The sequence below is a fragment of the Anomaloglossus baeobatrachus genome, chromosome 10 (genome assembly GCF_048569485.1).
Source record: "Anomaloglossus baeobatrachus isolate aAnoBae1 chromosome 10, aAnoBae1.hap1, whole genome shotgun sequence".
Classification (NCBI taxonomy): Eukaryota; Metazoa; Chordata; class Amphibia; order Anura; family Aromobatidae; genus Anomaloglossus; species Anomaloglossus baeobatrachus.
In genome coordinates, this window is record NC_134362.1 from 9,209,203 (window position 1) to 9,229,674 (window position 20,472).

Sequence of the window (20,472 nt, forward strand, 5' to 3'; positions counted from 1 at the left end):
AGAAACACATCTGGCCGACCCGCTCCTGTTGGAAGCGTGTGTAGCTGTGTCAGGTGATGCGATGTGAGACCCGTGCGAGTCTGGCATGACATCATGCGGAACGGCCTGCCACTCTCTGAACATGAGTGTGCATGTACATAGAAACACATCTGGACGACCAGCTCCTGTAAGAAGAGTGTGCGGCTGTGTCGGGTGATGCAACGCGAGACTCGTGTGAGGCCCTCGCAAATGTGACTACGGCCTAAGAGAAACCACATGCGGCTTTTTTTTTTTAAATTTAAATAAATAATTTTAAAAAAACGACGTGCGGTCCCCACAATTTTTATACCCAGCCAAGATAAAGCTGGCTGGAGGCTGGTATTCTCAGCTCGCAGCCTCCCGGTATTGCCGCATCCATTAGATGACTTTACTGGCTCTTCTAGTTCCCCAGGTGTGGTGGCAATTGGGGTAATGAGTGGTTAATAACTGCACACAGCTGCTACTAAACCCTAGTTAAGTGATGGCACAGGTGTCTATGACATACCTGCATCACAAACCTGGAAATGAAAGAAAATAAGTACAAACAAAGAGAATAAAATCCTTTATTTAGAATAAAATACAAAAACGCATCTTCCTTCACCTCTTTATTAACCCCAAACACCCTGCAGGTCTGGCGTAATCCACACGAGGTCCCACGCCGCTTCCAGCACTGCTACATCTCTCAGTGAGTGCCATAGAGTAAAACCGCCAGCTGTGATTGCAGACAATGACTGAGCCGCGATGAGCGATGGCTGCAGGCAGACGCTGTCACAGGTTGGGGGCGCGTCTGACTGCAACCAATCACAGGCGACAGGACGGCCGGTGGGCGGGCAAAGCACGGAAAGCTGTACTACGGAATACAGGAAGTGAATGCGTGACCCGGAAGGAGTTTGCCGCCACGTCATCAAGTTTCCATAAGTATGAAACGCTCGCTTAATTCTTGTTCTCTTTATTTTTCCTTTATTTTTCCCAGTTCCGAGTCATGCACCCGGAATCTCGGGCCCGGGTTCGGCACCTGGGCATCTTTGAAACAGCGCGGATCCGGACTTTTACAGTCCAGGTCTGCTCAGCCCTATTGCCTATGTAGTGCAGTGCAACCAATTAATAGAATCTGTCATCAGGAATTTTTACTCCAAACTAAAGCAATGCACGTGAAGACGAGCTAATGCTGCGGAATCTTTACTTTGCTTTTAGAAATCCATTTTGCTGGCAACAATATTTGTATATGAAATTAGCGATGACTCTACGAGAGTCCTGAAATTCAACCAGGAAATTTGATTTGCATTGAATTTATTTGCTGCAAATCGAATGTGCGATATTATTCTCTGAGCTCTCACCTGACTCCAGAGAATCATAAAGGTGGGGTAGAAAAAAAATTAAAAAAATATATATACTATGTTTTCACGTGGCTTGTCTTGCTGCGTAACTGGACCCTCTGTGGTGAAGTCAACGTGTAAGGGCAGAAGATGTCTGGAAGCAGTGGGAAAAGACACCTTAAGAATGGAGACTGTGAAGCTGCACAACTGGACAAGGAAAATTTGGGATTGAGAGGAATATAATTGTTAAAAAAATGTAACTCCTTTCTGAGCATTTGGAAACTTGCAAAATAAAAGGAGGCCGACGCCATTTTGCTAGATTCAAGCAAAGCAAAATTAGAATTGACATCAATCCACTAATGATGGTAAATTCTAAATTAATCCGAGTATTTGAATTGATTTTCTTGTATTTATATAATATCCAAACAGCAAAATCTCAACAGAATTGGAGCCTATTCAGTCTCAACTTACATTTTATTGAAAAGTATTCATACCCACATGAACCTTTCTACATTACACCCACAAATTTAAAAATACTTTATTGGGATTTTATTTCCTACCAACACTAAGTACAAGTACAAGTATGTGTGACGTATAGAGGAACTGATTCCTGGTTTTCTAATTATTTTGAAACATATAAATCTGTAAATTGTGATGTGCATTTGTATGCAGCCCCCAGAGTCAGCACTTTCTAGGACCACCTTTCTCTGTCTTGCATTTGTATTCACCCCCCAGAGCCAGCACTTTGTAGAACCACCCTTTTCTGTCTTTTGGGGTATGTCTCTTAAAGCTTTGCACATCTAGCAGTTACATTTTCTTCTTCTTTGCACACACGCTCTCGCTCAGTGAGTTTGTATGGAGACATCTGTGATCGGTGATTTTCACATCTTGTCATAGATTCTCAGTGGATTCAGTCTGGACTGTGAGTCGTCTGGACTGTGACTGCAACCTCTATCATATTTTCTTCCAGGATTGTCCTGTATTTAGCTCCATCCATCGTCCCATAATCTCTGAGCAGCTTCCCTGCCCCTCCTGAAGAAAATTCTCCCCACAGTAGGATGTAGCCTCCACCATGTGTGACGCTAGGGATTGTGTTTTCAGGGTGATGTGCAATGTCATGAACAGCTGGGGGAGTCACTCAGATATCCCGCAGCTGTTCACTAATTTGTCACAAACACGGCTACTCTCTTGCGCCTCTCTTGTCAGCAGGCCACTTTTGGTACTGCAGGACAATGAACAGAATTAGGCTGCTGAGCTAATAATGCCAAATATTGGAGGTCTCACAGCAAGGGTAAATGTGTATATCACCGATTCCCGCTAATGTAATATATATATATATACCTTGGTGCCCTTAATGATAGCACCCCAATATTTCTATGCAATGATAATTATGCTGCCACCACCGGATGTTTCACAGACAGTCCGGGCACCGGTTACAGATAGCATAAGGCTGTTGGGGTTTTTTGGATTCGTATATAAAACATGAGGAAAGAAACTATTACATTTTATATATTTAATCGAAAATAGAAGGCAGTGTTTATAAAAATATACAAGAATTTACAAAAGTGAACAATGCAAATACAGTATAGACAGTTACATAAAAATAAAAGGTATAACCATGAAACTTACTAAATTCGTGCCATAGAAGTGACGTCTTAACTTAGGGAGGGAAGGTCTCCAAGAGAAGAAGATGGTAGAGAGACGGCCAGCATCACCTCTTACTGATGCCTTCCAATACTGACTTCCCCCCAGAAAGGAGCTAATTGCTCTTATGCCTTCAGGTAACCCCCCTCTCTGTGACCACATTTTACGGTCTCTTATGGGCTGTGCCAAGATTGTCACAAAGTTCTTTAATTCTAGCTTTTCACATATCTTTGCCCCTGGGCCACACAGGTGAAAGATGTTAGTGTCATATTTTATATCTCGATTTCACATTTACATAGATACCAAACACAACGCATCTAGCATTATTTTTTTGGCCAATACTCATTTGTTGTGCTACCAGCGATCTCCAAGTTAAGCTAGACGGTGCGCTGGGTTCAGTGCTCTACAGGGATTCTGCCAATATGCTTTTAATTTTACTAGCATTAGCCCTTAGCCACATTGAGGCCTATTTTAGACCCATGGTAAGGTTTTAATATTAGAGAGTGTAGGTACTATCCCAACTGGGTACACCTTGGCGTTGGTGGGATAGCTTTATGCTTTTTTTGATCAAAAAACAGTGTTTAGTAAGTACCCTATGTTTATATGCACTATGCTTTTATTTAGTTACAGCAGGGTATGTTTTCACCATTTTTTTCCTTGGTTTCTCTTTGTCTTATGGCCAGTGTGAACATGAGCTCACAAGCTCCATGTGTATCATCTTATACTCCAGCTCACTTTTTTGTTTTTATGTAGTTTTTTTGTATTCAGTACAAATAGGGTGTGGCCCCCTTCTCAGCGAGCTGGACATTTCATTCTGTGCATCCCCTGACTGTGTGTCCTGTTGGGACCCGGTCACTCTCAGCCCTTAGCCACATTGAGGCCTATTTTAGACCCATGGTAAGGTTTTAATATTAGAGAGTGTAGGTACTATCCCAACTGGGTACACCTTGGTGTTGGTGGGATAGCTTTATGCTTTTTTTGATCAAAAAACAGTGTTTACTAAGTACCCTATGTTTATATGCACTATGCTTTTATTTAGTTACAGCAGGGTATGTTTTCACCATTTTTTTTCCTTGGTTTCTCTTTGTCTTATGGCCAGTGTGAACATGAGCTCACAAGCTCCATGTGTATCATCTTATACTCCAGCTCACTTTTTTTGTTTTTACTAGCATTAATGTAGCACTTAAAAACTGTTTTAGAAGTTTTCCCTCCAACAGAACAAAGGGATGTCTTTTCTATGCATCCTTTGGCTGCAGCTCTACCATCACCCAAAGTCATGAATACCTAAACTTTCAGGCCGATCAGATAATCGTCATGACGATCTGTGGCTGATGGCGGGGAGGGGGGTAAGGACACTTCAAGATTTTTACATGACATGCAGTATTAATTTTCTGTCGCACATATTGTTTTGCATTTTGCCAAAAAAGTTCTCTTTTGGCCTCATCTGACCAGAGCCTCTTCTCTCACTGCTCTCTGTGTCCTCTATATGACATGTTCACTGAAAAAGGAAGGAGTAGCGCATATGAGAAGTACCCGTGGAATGATTTTATATTTATGTTATGAAATTGCTCACCTGGTTAGGTTGTACTAGCGCTCACAAAGACCGGAATTTTTCTCTATATGACATGTGGAAGAAAGCTTTTGTCAGATGAGACCTAAGTGGCATGACCTGTGAATAATAGCCTGCATGTGCATCAGTGTCTTCTCACTGCATCTTGGAGACAAAGATCGTAACTGATGTTTCCATTATTGTCTTCTAAACAGATAAGTTATGGGGCAACAGACACATTTCTTAGTGACAGATTTCTGTTCCCGTCTTTTTTCCGGACCGTCCCCAATGACTACACAACTTATACCATCATATGTCATTTTTTGCGTTACTTCGGATGGACCTGGGTTGGAATCATAAGCTCTGATGATGATACTGGAGACACAGAAACAAGTCTACTGACGAACCTTCTCACCAGCCATGAGATCTGCGTGGACTTTGTCTTAAAAGCTAAAAGGAAGTCTCCTCATTACACTAATGATATGGATGAAAGTAGATACATGATAAAGAAGTCATCTGCCCGGATTATTATAACTTGCGGAACCTTTAATTCCATTATGCAGAGTTTTTTATATTATGTTAATGATGTGATGCATGACAGGACCTTAATCCTTAATCCGACCTTCTCTCCTCAGATTGTCAATGTACTAGATTACCATCAGGTATTCAATCTTAGCTTATTGTTTGATCTTCGGCATGGAAAAATGCCCGATATGGAAAGTTACTTCAACAGTTTCCATCCCTCGAAGAATCCTAAAGACCTGATCCTTGAAAGTCTCTGGATTGTAATGTTTAGTTGCCTATCAGGTAACAAAGTGAAGAATGAATTGTTGTCTATTTTTCTAAAAATGTCTCTTCATAAATGTAAAGGAACAGAGAGTTTGAACGACTATCTTCTGTCTGTATCCCGTGGAAACATTTTCCAAATGTATCACGCTGTTTGGTCGTTGGCCACCGCCTTACACAATATGGACATTACTCGCGGCCATCAATCTGCAGATCATCAGATACATCAACTTACACACAAGGTGAATCTATGGCGATATATAATACACCCCTACAAAACATGTACAGAAAAGTGTAGCGTAATCTACCTCCACAATTAACCCAAGCAGGATTTATCAGCCTTTTTGGAGAATGTTTAAAATTCAGACCCTACTCCAGAAATAAGGCCAAGTTGTGCAGCTCTTTCAGGTTATGTAACTTTTCTTGGTGTATGCTGTTCCATTGTGTTGCTCTAAGTCCCGATGTTTATAGTCACATGCCGGCTATTTAATGAAATGAATATTCACCCCCAGCCACTGCTATGCCGATTGTCAGTGACTCATTCAGACTGCGGTATTACTGCCCGGAGATGGCAGTGCAATGCTCGCACTGGCCGGCGGCTCTCCTCAGTTACAGCTGCTTAGACACACACACTGGCACGCTCGGGTCAGAAGAGCTGCCGACCCATGCTAGCATTGCGCTGCCATCCCCGGGCAGTAATACCGCAGTCTGAGTGAGTTTACTGATGCTGCGCACAGGAGTGGACATGAGAAGAGGCTGAATATTAAGGCTGCGTGCCCACGATCAGTGCTTGCAGCGTTTTGGATGGAGCCTGATTCAGTTGCGTCCAAAACGCTGCATTGTACAGTAGAAGCACAGTGGATGGATTGCTAGAAATCCCGTGCCCGGTGTGCTTCTTTTTCTGCAGCAAACACTGACCTGCGGTGCGGCTTTCCAGACCACAGCATGTCAATTGTTTGCTGCGTATTCGCATGCGTCCTCTGTAGGGAGACCACAGTGAGGAGACCGCAGCGCACTGAACCATGACCGTAGGTACGAGCAGCTCCGGTCTCCTGCGTTCTCCTGTGGAGGAGACTTGCACCCCCGCAGGTCAGGATCCGCTGCGTTTAGGACAGAGTGAGTCCTGATCGTGTGCACATACCCTAATTTTTACATTAACAAAAGTTCCAATTACTGACTCCAGCAGAGGGGTTGTGCTAGATTATGGGCAGGGGAAGGAGTGAATATTCATTTTTTATTAACGGGTGGCCCAGTCACTGCCACTAATACAAAATATAAGACATCCCCTAAAAATAAGCCCTACTGTATCTTGTGGAGCCAAAAAAAATAATAATGGAGTGCGCTGGAGGTCATTCTTCAATGCATTTCTATGGGAGCCTTGTCTTGGTCTCATTCTGGCCCCATTCAGGTCTCATTCAGGTCTCATTCTGGCCTTGCACTGACCTCGTTCTGGCCTTATTTTGGCTCTCATAGAGATGCAGTGAGCACCTGTGATGTAAGTTCTGACTGAAAATGCTGGAAGGAAAGCATAAGACGGGGGAGGGGGTTTAGATTTCAAGTGCCACTTTAGAGGTGAAAAATCAAGCTTTCTGACCTGTGCTGCACAATATATCCGCTCGGCTGCAGGATCTATGTTCCATTATTAGCTCCTCGTTAATAAAAAAAGTACACACTTTGCTGATGCCATTTTCATCTCTATAAAAGGTGCACCATTATATAAAAGCTATGACGTGTTCAACAGACGGCTCTGAACGAAAATGTTTTACTGAAAAAGGAGAACAGCAACCCAGCTATTCAATTTATAACGACATTTTACTGAAGAGGAACTACAGAGCTTTGCGGGCGGTGGCATCATACAATGTCAGCGCTGGGAGCGACCTGGAGTTCTCAATTTCAACAGAAAACATAAGATGGAAAAACAGTGAAAAAGAAGTAAGTAATACAAATTCCCAGCCTGGATGTTACAGGGTCTATAGTTTATTAGCATCTAAACTCCTGTATCTCTCTGCCAGAAGAAGAGGAAATAGGCAAAGACTCCCGCGTAGTATCCGGACAATTCATCCATAATCCCCTCTCCTATATTCTGCACAACAAGCAAAATATTAGATTCCTTACAAAGTATATTTATACAACATTGCAAACTTTTCTATCAGTCAAACTTTAAATTCTCCACTGAATCTATGAATAACAACAATTAACAAAACCACATATTGCATTTTACCATTGACATTATGGTGGAGCTCAAGCATTCAATAGGGTGTAGACTTGGTGTTTCGTTTGAGCCGTCCACCTCCTTGGCTGAAGGATCAGATCAGCTTCTTTAAGAAATGTACAATGTACAAATGATGGCTATATGAAGGGGATGGAAGTTTGCAATTTGTGTAAATTTTATCATTCCTTCTTTATTCCATTTAGAAAGTTTGGAATAAATTGACGGTTGGTTGTTGGCTGTGATGTGGGGTTTTAACTAGAGATGAGCGAACCGGCCGCGGTTCGGCTCGAGTTCGGTTTGCCGAATCGAGGTCTGGTTCGAGTTCGGTTCAGCGAACCACTCCAACCCTATAGGAAACAATGGGAGGCAATCACAAACACATAAAAACACATTATAAATGTACACATACAGTTAATAAACATTGCCATAACTCTTACCTGTCCCCGTGATCCATCCTGCACTCTGTCTCCTGCCGCTATTCCATCCGATGATCGCTGAATCTTCCCGGTAACCAGCACTGCCAGCAGTGATGCAGGACCTATCGTGACGTCAAAATAGCCATGTGACCAGTCACGTGTCTATTATCTCATTGGCTACAGACTGGTCACATGACTATGACACGTCATGCTAGGACCTGTCATTGCATCTCTCTGTTACATGGTGCACATTTGTGTATCTCCGTGTACCGGCGACATGCTCTAGCACACGGTCGACTCCCGCTCTGCTTCCCTGTTCCCTTAAGGTACCGTCACACTAAGCGACTCTCCAGCGATTACACCAGCAACCTGACCTGGCAGGGATCGCTGGAGCGTCGCTACACGGGTTGCTGGTGAGCTGTCAAACAGGCAGATCTCACCAGCAACCAGTGACCAGCCCCCAGCCAGCAGCGACGTGTGGAAGCGATGCTGCGCTTGGTAACTAAGGTAAATATCGGGTAACCAACCCGATATTTACCTTGGTTACCAGCGCACACCGCATAGCGCTGGCTCCCTGCACTCCTAGCCAGAGTACACATCGGGTTAATTACCCGATGTGTAGTCTGGCTATGTGTGCACGGAGCAGAGAGCCGGCACTGACAGCATGAGAGCGGGGACGCTGGTAATGAAGGTAAACATCGGGTAACCAAAGAAAGGGCTTCTTGGTTACCCGATGTTTACCGTGGTTACCAGCGTCCGCAGAAGCTGGCTCCTGACTGGTGACACAGCCAGTCAATAACGGAGATCACCATTGCCATAGCAACGCGCTTGGTAGCGGTGACGGGGACGTCCCGCTACCAGCACGCAGCGGCACCGGAATCATGTGATCGGAGCACCATTGCTATGGCAACCCGTGCCACCGCTTAGAGCCGGGATCCTATGGTCACTCTCACAGAGTGATTTCTGCACGGAGCACAGCGTCCTTTCTCCCATGCACTGCTGTCTGATGGAGCAGACAGAGCTGCATGTGTTGAAGGAGAAAGAAGACAGAAGACCATGGATCGTGGAGGGATGAGACGGGGTAATAAAGATGGTGTCTCTAAGTGTGTCTGTGTATTTATTTCTGTTAAAGTATTTTTTCTCTGTGTGGTGTTTTTTTTAACCCTTTATTGGAGATTCTTAATGGCTGGTTCAAACGTGCCTGACATTAAGAATCTCTGGCTTAATACTAGCTAGTAAAACATAGCTAGTATTAACTCACTATTACCCAGCAAGCCACCCGCCTTCAGGGCTGCTGGAAGAGTTGGATACAGCACCAGAAGATGGCGATTCTATGAGAGCGCCATTTTCTGGGGCGGCTGCGGACTGCAATTCGCAGTAGAGGGGCCCAGAAACCTTGGGCTAACCTGTGCTGCGGATCCAATCCCCAGCTGCCTAGTTGCACCCGGCTGGACACAAAAATATGGCGAAGCCCATGTCGTTTTTTTTTTTAATTATTTCATGAAATTCATGAAATAATTAAAAAAAGGGCTTCCCTATATTTTTAGTTCACAGCCGAGTACAAATAGGCAGCTGGGGGTTGGGGGCGGCCCGTACCTGCCTGCTGTACCTGGCTAGCATACAAAAATATGGCGAAGCCCACGTCATTTTTTTTTTTAGTTTTTTGGCAAAAAAAATACTTCCCTGGATTTTCCATTGCCAGTGAAGGTAACACCAAGCAGTAGGGGTTAGCAGCCAGTAGCTGCTTGGATTACCCTCAGCTAGCAATACAAAAAATGCAGCGGGAGCCCATATATATTTTTTTTAATTATTTATTTCAATAACTAAAAAAAAAAAAGGGCTTCCCTGTATTTTTATTGCCTGACATGACAGTGCTGTAAAAATAAATCATTAAAAAAATGACATAGCACTCCGCGATATTTTTGATTCTCAGCGCAGATAAAGCAGAAAGCTACGGGTTGCCACCCCCATCTGCCTGGCATTACCTTTGATAGCCAGCTAGGGTAAAGCAGAAGGCTGTAGGCTGAAAACCACAGCTAGCAGGTTTACCGTGGTTGGGGATCCAATGTGGAGGTCACCCCAGGCTCTTTTTTATAATTATTTTATAAATAATAATAATTACAAAAAAAAGTAGGGTCCCCCCCAAATTGGATCACCAGCCAAGGTAAAGCGGACAGCTGTGGTCTGGTATTCTCAGGGTGGGAAGGTCCATAGTTATTGGCCCTTCGCAGCCTAAAAATAGCAGGCCACAGGCACCCCAGAATTGGCGCATCCACTAGATGCGCCAATCCTGGAGCTTCACCCCAGCTCATCCCGTGCCCTGGTGCAGTGGCAAACGGGGTAATAAATGGGGTTGATACTAGCTGTACAGTCACCTGACATCAAGCCCAGCAGTTTGTGATGTCATGGCGTCTATCAGATACCCGACATCACAAACTGTCAGTACTAACAAAACAAATAGACGAAAAAAAAATGTATTTGAAAAAACACTCCCCAAAACATTCCCTCTTTTACCAATTTATTATAAGGAAAAAAAATAAAGGGGTCCCACGATGACTCTGGACCGTCTAGAATATGGGGGGAAACGCTCAGGGAACGTATCCCCCATTTTCTAGGAGTGCAGACCCTCCATGTGAGGAGTGTGGGTGCAATGAATCTGCACCCACTCTCCCCAGGTCCACAGCAGCAGAGTCCATGTCATAACTGCTATCAAAGCTGCAATGCTCTGCTCATGAGGTAAGGGCATGCCTAATCAGGAGAACTATTCTACATTTCCAAATATTGGTATTTGCTGATATTATTGCTATTCCACCTACTATATATTGGGGATAGGATCTTGGAGATGGAATACCCCTTTAAGTCCAGTTATCCAGCTGAATGAATACTAAACAACAGAGCTCGCTATTTAGACATGTTTTCTTGTGGCGTATAACGGACTCTCATGTTTGGTAGTCGTTCAGCAGGGCAACTATAAAAGCAAATCCCTCCATTTGGAAATGTAGTATAGCTCTCCTGATCAACTATGTTCCTTACCTCATGAGCAGGGCATTGCAGTAGCTTACAGATGCATGGTTACCGCCATTCACTGTGTCTGAACACAGGAACTTGAGCTGACAGCCGCTCTGTGCATTCTGCAGTGTCTATTGTGAAGGAGGGGGCCACAGGGGATCAACGCTGCACAGGTACTGTGGGACACCGGGGAACACCGGTGGGGTTATAGGGGGTGACCTGGCAGGGCCTGGGGAGGAGTTCTCTGTCGCATGTGTCATGGCACATGCGACAGAAATCAGAGGAGTAGGGTGAATGCGGCCGGTGCGCTGCTGTGCGCGCGGCCATCTTGGATTTTCCGGGAAGGGAACAGGGAGGGGGCACTTTGGCGACACCGGGGGACCGGGGAGGAGATTTATCTCCCATCTGACAAGTTTGTTCATGCCAGATGGGAGATAAATAATTTTTTACCGCGCTGTCATTTACTGTAACGTGATCACCGGTATACGGTGTATACCGGTGATCACGTGAGCGGGGACCGGACAAACCGGCCTGAATCATGATCTCCAGGGTCTCAGCTACCCCTGAAACCCCGGAGATTTTCTGATGCTGGGGGGCGCTATTCACTTATTTCTGCCTGCTGTTTATAAATGGCAGATTAGAATAAGGCTACATTCACATGACTGATCCGTTTTTGCGGTTTGCAAAAAACGGTCCGTTTTTTTCACAGGTGCATCCGTGTGGCATCCGTTTCCGTTCCGTATTGTTAGGTCCGGGTGGTGGATCCACTGGGCCGTGCACCCCACCGGAGGCCTGGGTGCACGTTAGCCGGAGCACTAGCGTGGCAGGCACTACGTCTCACAGGGGACGGGTAGAACAGTCACTGGGGCTTCACAGTTCCTGGAGACAGTGCAGGAATCCGGCACAGGTGCCGGGTAGGAATGTCAGGCAATAGTATGTTCACAGGACATGGCACAAGGGGGACCTGAGCACCTAGCTTTCAAGACAAGGCTTACAAGACACGTTGATCCGGCCCCGCCCACATGGAAAGGACAGTCTTATATACCCAGCACAGCCTCATGTCATATCCTGCTGCAGCAGTGCTGGGCCCATAAGACCAGGTGAGTGGGCGCGGCCCGACCCTATACAGAAGCATGAGTCAGACACATGAGACTGGGGACAGGACACAGTAAAGCACGAGCGGGAGCGACAGCCGTGACCGGTGGACACGTGGACCGGATCAGTGGGTAAGGAGCGGTGCCGTGCAGGTGCGACCGGATCAGTGGGTAAGGAGCAGTGCTGTGCGGGTGCGACCGGATCAGTGGGTAAGGAGCGGTGCCGAGGCATCGGGAGCGAGACACGTATATGGTCCGTATGTCATCTGTTTGTCATCCGTGTGCCTTCCGTTTTTTTGGCGTACTGCCAAAAAACTGAAGGAGGGAAAATACATAAATTTACCCAGGATCCTTAGCTTCAACCTACATGAGGCGGTCACATGTTCACTCCAGCGCCATTTTCTACTGCTTTTCACAGCATAGAGCGCTCTGGTGATTTTTGTTGTGCTTGTACACTTCATATCAGTCTTTTCTGTCATTATAATGGCAGAAAGACACATAATGTCCCACTCTCCTGCATTTTGTAATTTTGCACCCTTTGGTGCCTTTCATGTGGCACTAAGGGGTGCTTAGCCTTGTATTTACCAAAATAAATAAATTTAAAAAAAAAATGATGTGGGGTTCCCCCTATTTTTGTAGCCAGCTAGGGTAAAGCAGACGGCTGCAGCCTGCAGCCCACATCTGGCAGCTTCACCTTGGCTGGTAATCCAAAACTGAGGGCACCCCACGCTGTTATTTTAAATTAAATAAATATTTTAAAAAAAAAACAACATAGGGGTCCCCCCAAAATTGGACCACCAGCCAAGGTAAAGCAGACAGATGGTGTATGACATTCTCAGACTAGGGAGGTCCACTTTTATTGGACACTCCCCAGCCTAAAAATAGCAGGCCGCAGCCGCCCCAGAAGTGGCGCATCCATTAGATGCGCCAATCCTGGTGCTTCGCCCCAGCTCATCCCGTGCCCTGGTGCGGTGGCAAACGGGGTAATACATGGGGTTAATACCAGATGTGTAATGTCACCTGGCATCAAGCCCTGGGGTTGGTGAGGTCAGGCGTCTATCAGATACCCAACATCACCAACCCAGTCAGTAATAAAAAAAAAAAATAGACGATAAACATATTTTTATTTGAAAAAACACTGCCCAACACATTGCCTCTTTCACCAATTTATTAGAAAGAAAAACAAATCCAGGTCTGCTGTAATCCAAGCGGTTCCCATGACGATCCACACTGTCCCAGTCAATGAAGAACAGAATGTTCCCCATTGGCTGGGGGAGCAATGCAGTGACCTGAGCTAACATCAGAAGGTCAGCCCAGGTCACTGCAGGGCATGACAAGTGCTGCTGTCAGGAGCGAGGTACATTACCTGCGCTGATCTCCTGCACTGCTGATATTGCACACTGACTTCAATCACCTTCACAGCCAAGTATCGCGAGCGGCCCGTGACGTCACCGCTAGTGACAGTCTCGGGCCGCAGTGACAGATGTGAAGTGGCAGCCATGGAGGACAGTGTCAGCTCTGAGGTCGGGAGGGCAGGACTTCATCACCGCAGGTAAGCCGAGCGGGGCCATGTGTGCGGTGTGAGGTGGGCGGAGCCTAGCGGGGCTATGTGCGGGTGCGAGGTGGGCGGAGCCTAGCGGGGCTATGTGTGCGGTGCGAGGTGGGCGGAGCCTAGCGGGGCCATGTGTGTGGTGCGAGGTGGGCGGAGCCTAGCGGGGCCATGTGTGCGGTGCGAGGTGGGCGGAGCCTAGCGGGGCTATGTGTGCGGTGCGAGGTGGGTGGAGCCTAGCGGGGTAATGTGTGCGGGTGCGAGGTGGGCGGAGCCTAGTGGGGTAATGTGTGTGGGTGCGAGGTGGGCGGAGCCTAGCGGGTAATGTGTGCGGGTGCGAGGTGAGCAGAGCCTAGCGGGGTAATGTGTGCGGGTGCGAGGTGGGCGGAGCCTAGCGGGGTAATGTGTGTGGGTGCGAGGTGGGCGGAGCCGAGCGGGGTAATGTGTGCGGGTGCAAGGTGGGCGGAGCCTAGCGGGGTAATGTGTGCGGTGCGAGGTGGGCGCAGTCTAGCGGGGCCATGTGTGCGGGCGGCGGAGTACGAAGTGGGTGGAGCCTAGCGGGGCCATGTGGCGCTGAGGACGTCAGTGCCGGGGACTGCATGGCTGGGGACAGGTGAGTGTGTGTGTGAGTGTGTGTGTGTACATGCCGGTGCAGGAGGGGGCGGAGTGAGCTGAGTGGGGAAGTGTCGGCTCCCTGCACACATAACTAGGATAAATATCGGGTTACTAACCAAAGCGCTTTGCTTGGATACCCGATGTTTATCTTGGTTACCAGCTTCTGGCAGGCTGCCAGCGATGGCTCCCTGCACACTGTAGCTGTAAAAAGCCCTGCTTTTTGCTGCTAGAACCGTTCTCGAACGTAACTCGAACTGTCGAGCTTTTAGCAAAAAGCTCGAGTTCTAGTTCGATCTAGAACAGCCCCCAAAATCACTCGAACCACGAACTGGAGAACCTCGAACCGCGCTCAACTCTAGTTTTAACCCGTCAGTCATTGTCCAATTAGTGCTGACATTGACTGCGCAGGGACGCATCCCATTGGCAAAACAAATATTAAATCTTACTTGTCAGTTTATTCATGCATATCGATCAAGAACAACAGATTTAGCACAACGTGTTCTGAGAAAAATTACTCCAAAAATTGGAAAAACCCCGACCACAGACATGATCTGTTAATGGCTGGCGGCATGTATGTGGGCAGAGACCCAAACTGCCCAGCTAGTGACTTCCATTGAGGTTCAGGTCCAGTCTGGGTCCTAAACTGAACTTTATCTAAAGTCCACATGAACCCGCCGAACCGAATTTCCAAGGGTCCGCTCATCTCTACCTATGACAATTTTGGTGGCTCGTGTTTTCTATCTCCATTTCCTTCTATCTTCTCCAATTGTTTCCCACCTGTCTTGTACTTTGTGCTTCTGTGGTGGCCCTGAGACTCTGGTCGCCACAGGGTACTGCACTCCAATTGGGGTGTAGTACTGGTCATGGATCCAAGGGAGGTCAGTACCAGTTTCACCATCCACCACCACATACACACATGGGTTGCCCCTTCCCCACTGGGGACTGGGCTAGGGTCGGATTCTAAAGGGGTCGCCTGCAGTGTGGTGTTTACAGGATGCCATTACAACAGGGGCCCAATCCACTAGCTTAGGACCTGGGTGGGGGTAGGGGCGGCCACCAGGGGGAGTTAGAAGCCACACACAGCAATAATATTGAGTTCTCCAGCAGGAGTGACAGTGAGCAGACGTCTTTCCCGGTAGCTCCTGTGGGACATAGAAGTTTAACGGTCACTGTGGAGGATACCGTGTCAGTTCCCTAGGGACCAGCACACTTCATTGTGCAGCACCCTAGGGTGGTGTAATTCCAAGTTGCACCACCAGATTCTGCCAGACGTAGAGGTTCTATGCTTCTCCGACCACACAAATTTCCAAAGCCAAGCGGCACCCAGGATTCCGGGGCCTTGATCACAGTCAGACTCAAGAGGATCTACGCTACTGGCATAGGGAACAGTAACCTACCTAGTACGGAAGGGACTCTAAGGGGCACTTTGCACACTACGACATTGCAAGCCGATGCTACGATGCCGAGCGCGATAGTCCCCGCCACCGTCGCAGCTGCAATATCTAGTGATTGCTGCCGTAGTGAACATTATCACTACGGCAGCTTCACATGCACTCACCTGCCCTGCGACGTCGCGAACCACCTTCTTACTAAGGGGACGGGTCATGCGGCGTCACTGCGACATCACACGGCAGGAAGCCAATAGCAGCTGAGGGGCGGAGCTGAGCGGGACTTAAACATCCCGCCCACCTCCTTCCTTCAGCATATTCGGCATGAGCTGCGGGAAGCAGGTAAGGTGATGTTCCTCGCTCCAATGGCTTCATACACAGCGATGTGTGCTGCCGCAGAAGTGAGGAACATCGTACCGTCGCAGCAGCATAATTATGGAATTCCCCGACACTACACCGATGATATGATTATGACGCTTTTGCGCTCGTTAATTGTATCATCTAGGATTTACACACTACGATGTCGAGAGCGACGCCGGAAGTGCGTCACTTTCGACATGACCCCACCGACATCGCACCTGCGATTTCGTAGTGTGCAAAGTGCCCCTAAGTGCTTCAAGCCACAGGGACCTGCACTACAAAGCGCAGCAAGGAAGGGCCCACAGACTACCGCATCGGTTCTGACCTCCTACGGATCCGGGATCGGATGGAGCCCATCACAGCGGTGACCGGTACTATGGGGCTGGCAACTGAAGTTGTGAGTAAAGAAGACACCTTGAACCTGAAGAGACTGCGTTGACTCATCCTTACCGGCGCCGCCACCCAGCTTGCCATTATCACTCTCATCATCCACCTAGGGACTGCTCCACCTGTGGGGAGCGGCACCATCCCGGCTGCCATAATATCTGCCCCGGCGAGGAATTCTGCAGCAGCGGCTACTCCCTGGCTGCATACCACAGGTGGCATCACGACAAACTTTCCCCAATCACCCCTGCTTCCCCTTCATTTACTGCAGCCTCGGTGCAATGGAACCGGGCAAGGCCACCTGTGACATCGACTGACCTGACTCGTCAAAGGCCCGGCAATGAGTAGGTTAACCACCTGCCCCATGGGGCGCTGCACTTCTTTAAAAAATAACACAGTTTTGAGATGTTTATGACATATTTAAATAAATAATAACACAAAGTTTTACTTCTTTCTGCAGATCCCAAGGTCCCAGTGCTCCGCAAGCTGTAAATCCGGACAGAGGAAAGTGACATCTTCCAGCATACACTTGTGCTGCTACGATTGTGCCCCATGTTCAGAAGGAGAAATATCCAATAAGTCAGGTATGTTACCATTAACCTTCTGTCCTCTAGGACTTAAATTGTAAAATTTGAGGTCACATTATAATTCTAAACCTGTGTAGCAGGACAACAAAGGAAGCGAAGATTAGCGGATCATAAAATCATCCAGGCTTTAAGGGGTGAAGGAGATTAGATTCTCTATTTAAATGATCAACTTGTCCAGATCTTTTCAGGACTGGACAGAAAACTCAAGGAACACTGAAGATCAGTAGAAGTAGATACACAAGATTATAGATGAATCTCCGAAACTGAAAGCACTAGATGTAGCAGAGCCAAAAGTGCAGATAGTACAAGAGTATTAGAGAAGTATCGGCAATCTGGTAGTTTGTTGCCAGTCACAGTCTGTATTGTAAACCAAATTGCCAATGACCGGTCACCTTTGATGGGTGTATTCGGGTCCCACACCCAGATTTACAGCCAGGGGCCCTTTCTTCCACACTCTCTGTCTGTCTCTTTCTTGTCTTGACTAGTCCACTTGAAACTGCCTCTGGACTGGATCCCCTCTCTCGGTACCGGCGGGCTCCAACCCTGCCCCGGTCTACCTCAGGCTCCCAGCGACCGAATCTCCATCGCCTGTGGCCCTCACTGCCACCTAGTCAGCGTGGCTAGTCCCATGGCCCGGTAGTCCAGGGCTCCAACCCCGAATACCACCCTCTCCAGGGAGCTCCAACTCCCTCCTGTCAGCTCTTCACTGACTACAGCACAAACTGAAACCAAACTCCTCTCTGCCCTTCCTAAGCTCTTCTCGATCCCTCCCATTTTCCTGGGGAGGGGGTGAGTAGGGCCTGATTAGCTGGTGTATATCTGTGTGGGGACTGTGTTGATGCCAAGGAGGAGAATTGCCTGCACTTTGGTGGATTTATGCAGGCTCTGTGACAACCTGGTTTTGCCAGGGCGTCACATTTATACTCAGTCATGTGACTTGAAGTTGTTTTTCATTAGTACCATTTACTTTTTCAGAATTTTGTTAACGCTTTCCCAACATTTTTGGGTTGCTTCCACCATTATCTTAATTAGTTAACCTTTTCAAATAAATTGTCCATCGTTGACCACCTGATCTGTGTCCTATGTTCTGTGTTAATAAAATATGAGATTTCCAAATGATTGCATTCCTAATTCTGTACATTTTACACAGCATTCCAACTTTATTACAATTGGGTTTGTTGAATCTGCACATGTAACCTCAAGTAATGATCGTATCTCACATGCACTTTGTTCTACACTTTGTTCTCCAATCCATCTTGAATGCAGCAGCCAGGGTCATATTCCTGTCCAGCCGCTCCACCGATGCCTCCACCTTGTGCCAGTCACTACAGTGGCTACCTATAATCTACAGAATACAATATAAACTTATATCCCTCACCCACAAAGCTCTCCACAGCTCTGCACCACCATATATCTCATCCCTCATCACTGTCTATCATCCTACCTGCCCCCTTCGTTCCACAAATGATCTTAGACTAACATCCTCCATAATACGAACCTCACAGCTCCGTCTCCAAGACTTTTCTCATGACGCGCCAGTTTTCTGGAATGCACTACCCCAAAGAATGGGACTAATATCCAGCCCCCAAGTTTTTAAGCGTACATTAAAAACACATCTCTTCATACAAGCTTATCATAATAACTTACTAACCTAACTCTCCCCCGTCCCACCTTCTAAATGCTACTCGTAACCTTCTCTCTTCTATTTCTGTCATTCATCACATCCTACATACAACCAATAGCACGTAAGGGCACCCAAAAGGATACTGTCTAAAGACCAGATCATTCATCTTTATATGTAACCAATTAACTAGCATGACGATGGCCGGCCAGATCTACAAGTGTGCTTCACCTCTTGTGTCCCCTTCTTCCCCATAGATTGTAAGCTTTCGACCATGGCCCTCATTCCTACTGGAGCTGTTGAATTATGTACTATTTTGTTTTGTTCTTGTCTATACAACCCTCCACCGGATTGTAAAGTGCTGCGGAATATTTTGGCGCTATATAAATAAACTTTGTTATTATTATTATTATTTTTATTATTATTATTATTATTATTATTATTATTAATATTATTATTATTATTCTACAGATAGTGAAAACTGCATGAAGTGTCCAGAAGACGCCTGGTCAAGTGAGAACAGAACATTCTGCATCTCTAAGAAGATAGAATATTTATCTTATAGTGAGGACATCATTTCTGTAGCTTTTTCTTGTTTATCCACCTTCTTCTGTATTCTGACTACTTTAATTTTTGTCATTTTTGTTTCACACCGTGACACCCCGATTGTAAGAGCGAATAACAAGAACCTGAGCTTCGTTCTCCTGGTCTCCATCATGCTCAGCTTCCTCTGTGTCTTCTTGTTCCTCGGTCGTCCTGTGGATATTACCTGCATGTTACGTCAGATCTGCACTGGACTACTTCTCTCAATATCCATCTCTTCGTTGTTGGCCAAGACCATAACGGTTTACATGGCGTTCAAAGCCACCAAACCTGGAAGTGTGTGGAGAACATGGACTGGAGTAAAACTCCCTAATTGTGTGCTCCTGATCTGCTCCTCCATCCAGGTGGTCATCTGTATGAGTTGGGTGACCCTCTGTCCCCCCTTCCAGGAGCTGGACACACAGTCTTATAGGGAGAAGATCATAGTTCAGTGTAATGAAGGCTCCGATCTTTGGTTCTTCTCTGTCCTGGGTTATATGGGGATTCTGGCCGCTGTTAGTTTTATTACAGCTTTCTTAGCTCGGACATTACCGGACAGTTTTAATGAGGCCAAGTACATCACCTTCAGCATGCTGGTGTTCTGCAGTGTCTGGATAGCCATGATCCCGGCTTATCTCAGCACCAAAGGCAAATATATGGTGGCTGTGGAGATATTTGCCATCCTGACCTCTAATGCTGGGCTGTTCGGCTGCATATTTTTCCCTAAATGTTACATCATTCTCTATAAACCTGAGCAAAATACAAAGTCCTATATAATGAGCCGGACTGCGTGATATTTTATAAGATGAGTAGAATGGTTTTATACGGCATTAGTTAAATAATAACCGTTACCAATTCTTCATTTTACTGATAATACAACATAATAGTAATAATTTGCAGAGTAAACAGATGAATGAAACTTCCAAGTTTCTTATTTATTTCTGTTAGGAAATCCTTTAAGGTGACCGGCTGAAATTCCTTGAAGTGCAAAATAATTACAGTCATCACTTATCTGTTATTTGCTGGAGTATCCACCACTTGCACAGACACAACCAATACATTTAGTACATTTAGCCGTAACGGCTGATAACGATGCGAGATGCAAGTAAAATCATAAGGGTACTTTACACGCTGCGATATCGGTACCGATATCGCTAGCGGGTGCACCCACCCCCGTCGGTTGTGCGTCACAGGGAAATCGCTGCCCGTGCCGCACAACATCGCTAACATTCGTCACACGGACTTACCTTCCCTGCGACGTCGCTCTGGCCGGCGATCCGCCTCCTTTCTAAGGGGCTGGTTCTTGCCGCGTCATAGCGATGTCACACGGCAGTCATCCAAT

At 46.6% G+C, this 20,472-nt stretch overlaps 1 protein-coding gene across 1 annotated transcript in view; it reads left to right on the forward strand.

Annotated features, from left to right (window-relative positions):
- Window positions 1–19,924, forward strand: part of LOC142255060 (vomeronasal type-2 receptor 26-like) — a 47,408-nt gene extending 27,484 nt beyond the window's left edge. Inside the window, exons 4-7 of the mRNA XM_075326499.1 lie at window positions 4,743–5,555; window positions 7,018–7,245; window positions 16,801–16,924; window positions 19,020–19,924. Of these exons, the coding sequence (XP_075182614.1) occupies window positions 4,743–5,555; window positions 7,018–7,245; window positions 16,801–16,924; window positions 19,020–19,924 (2,070 nt within the window). The remainder of the gene's footprint in view (window positions 1–4,742; window positions 5,556–7,017; window positions 7,246–16,800; window positions 16,925–19,019) is intronic.
- The last annotated feature ends 548 nt before the right edge of the window (window positions 19,925–20,472 follow it).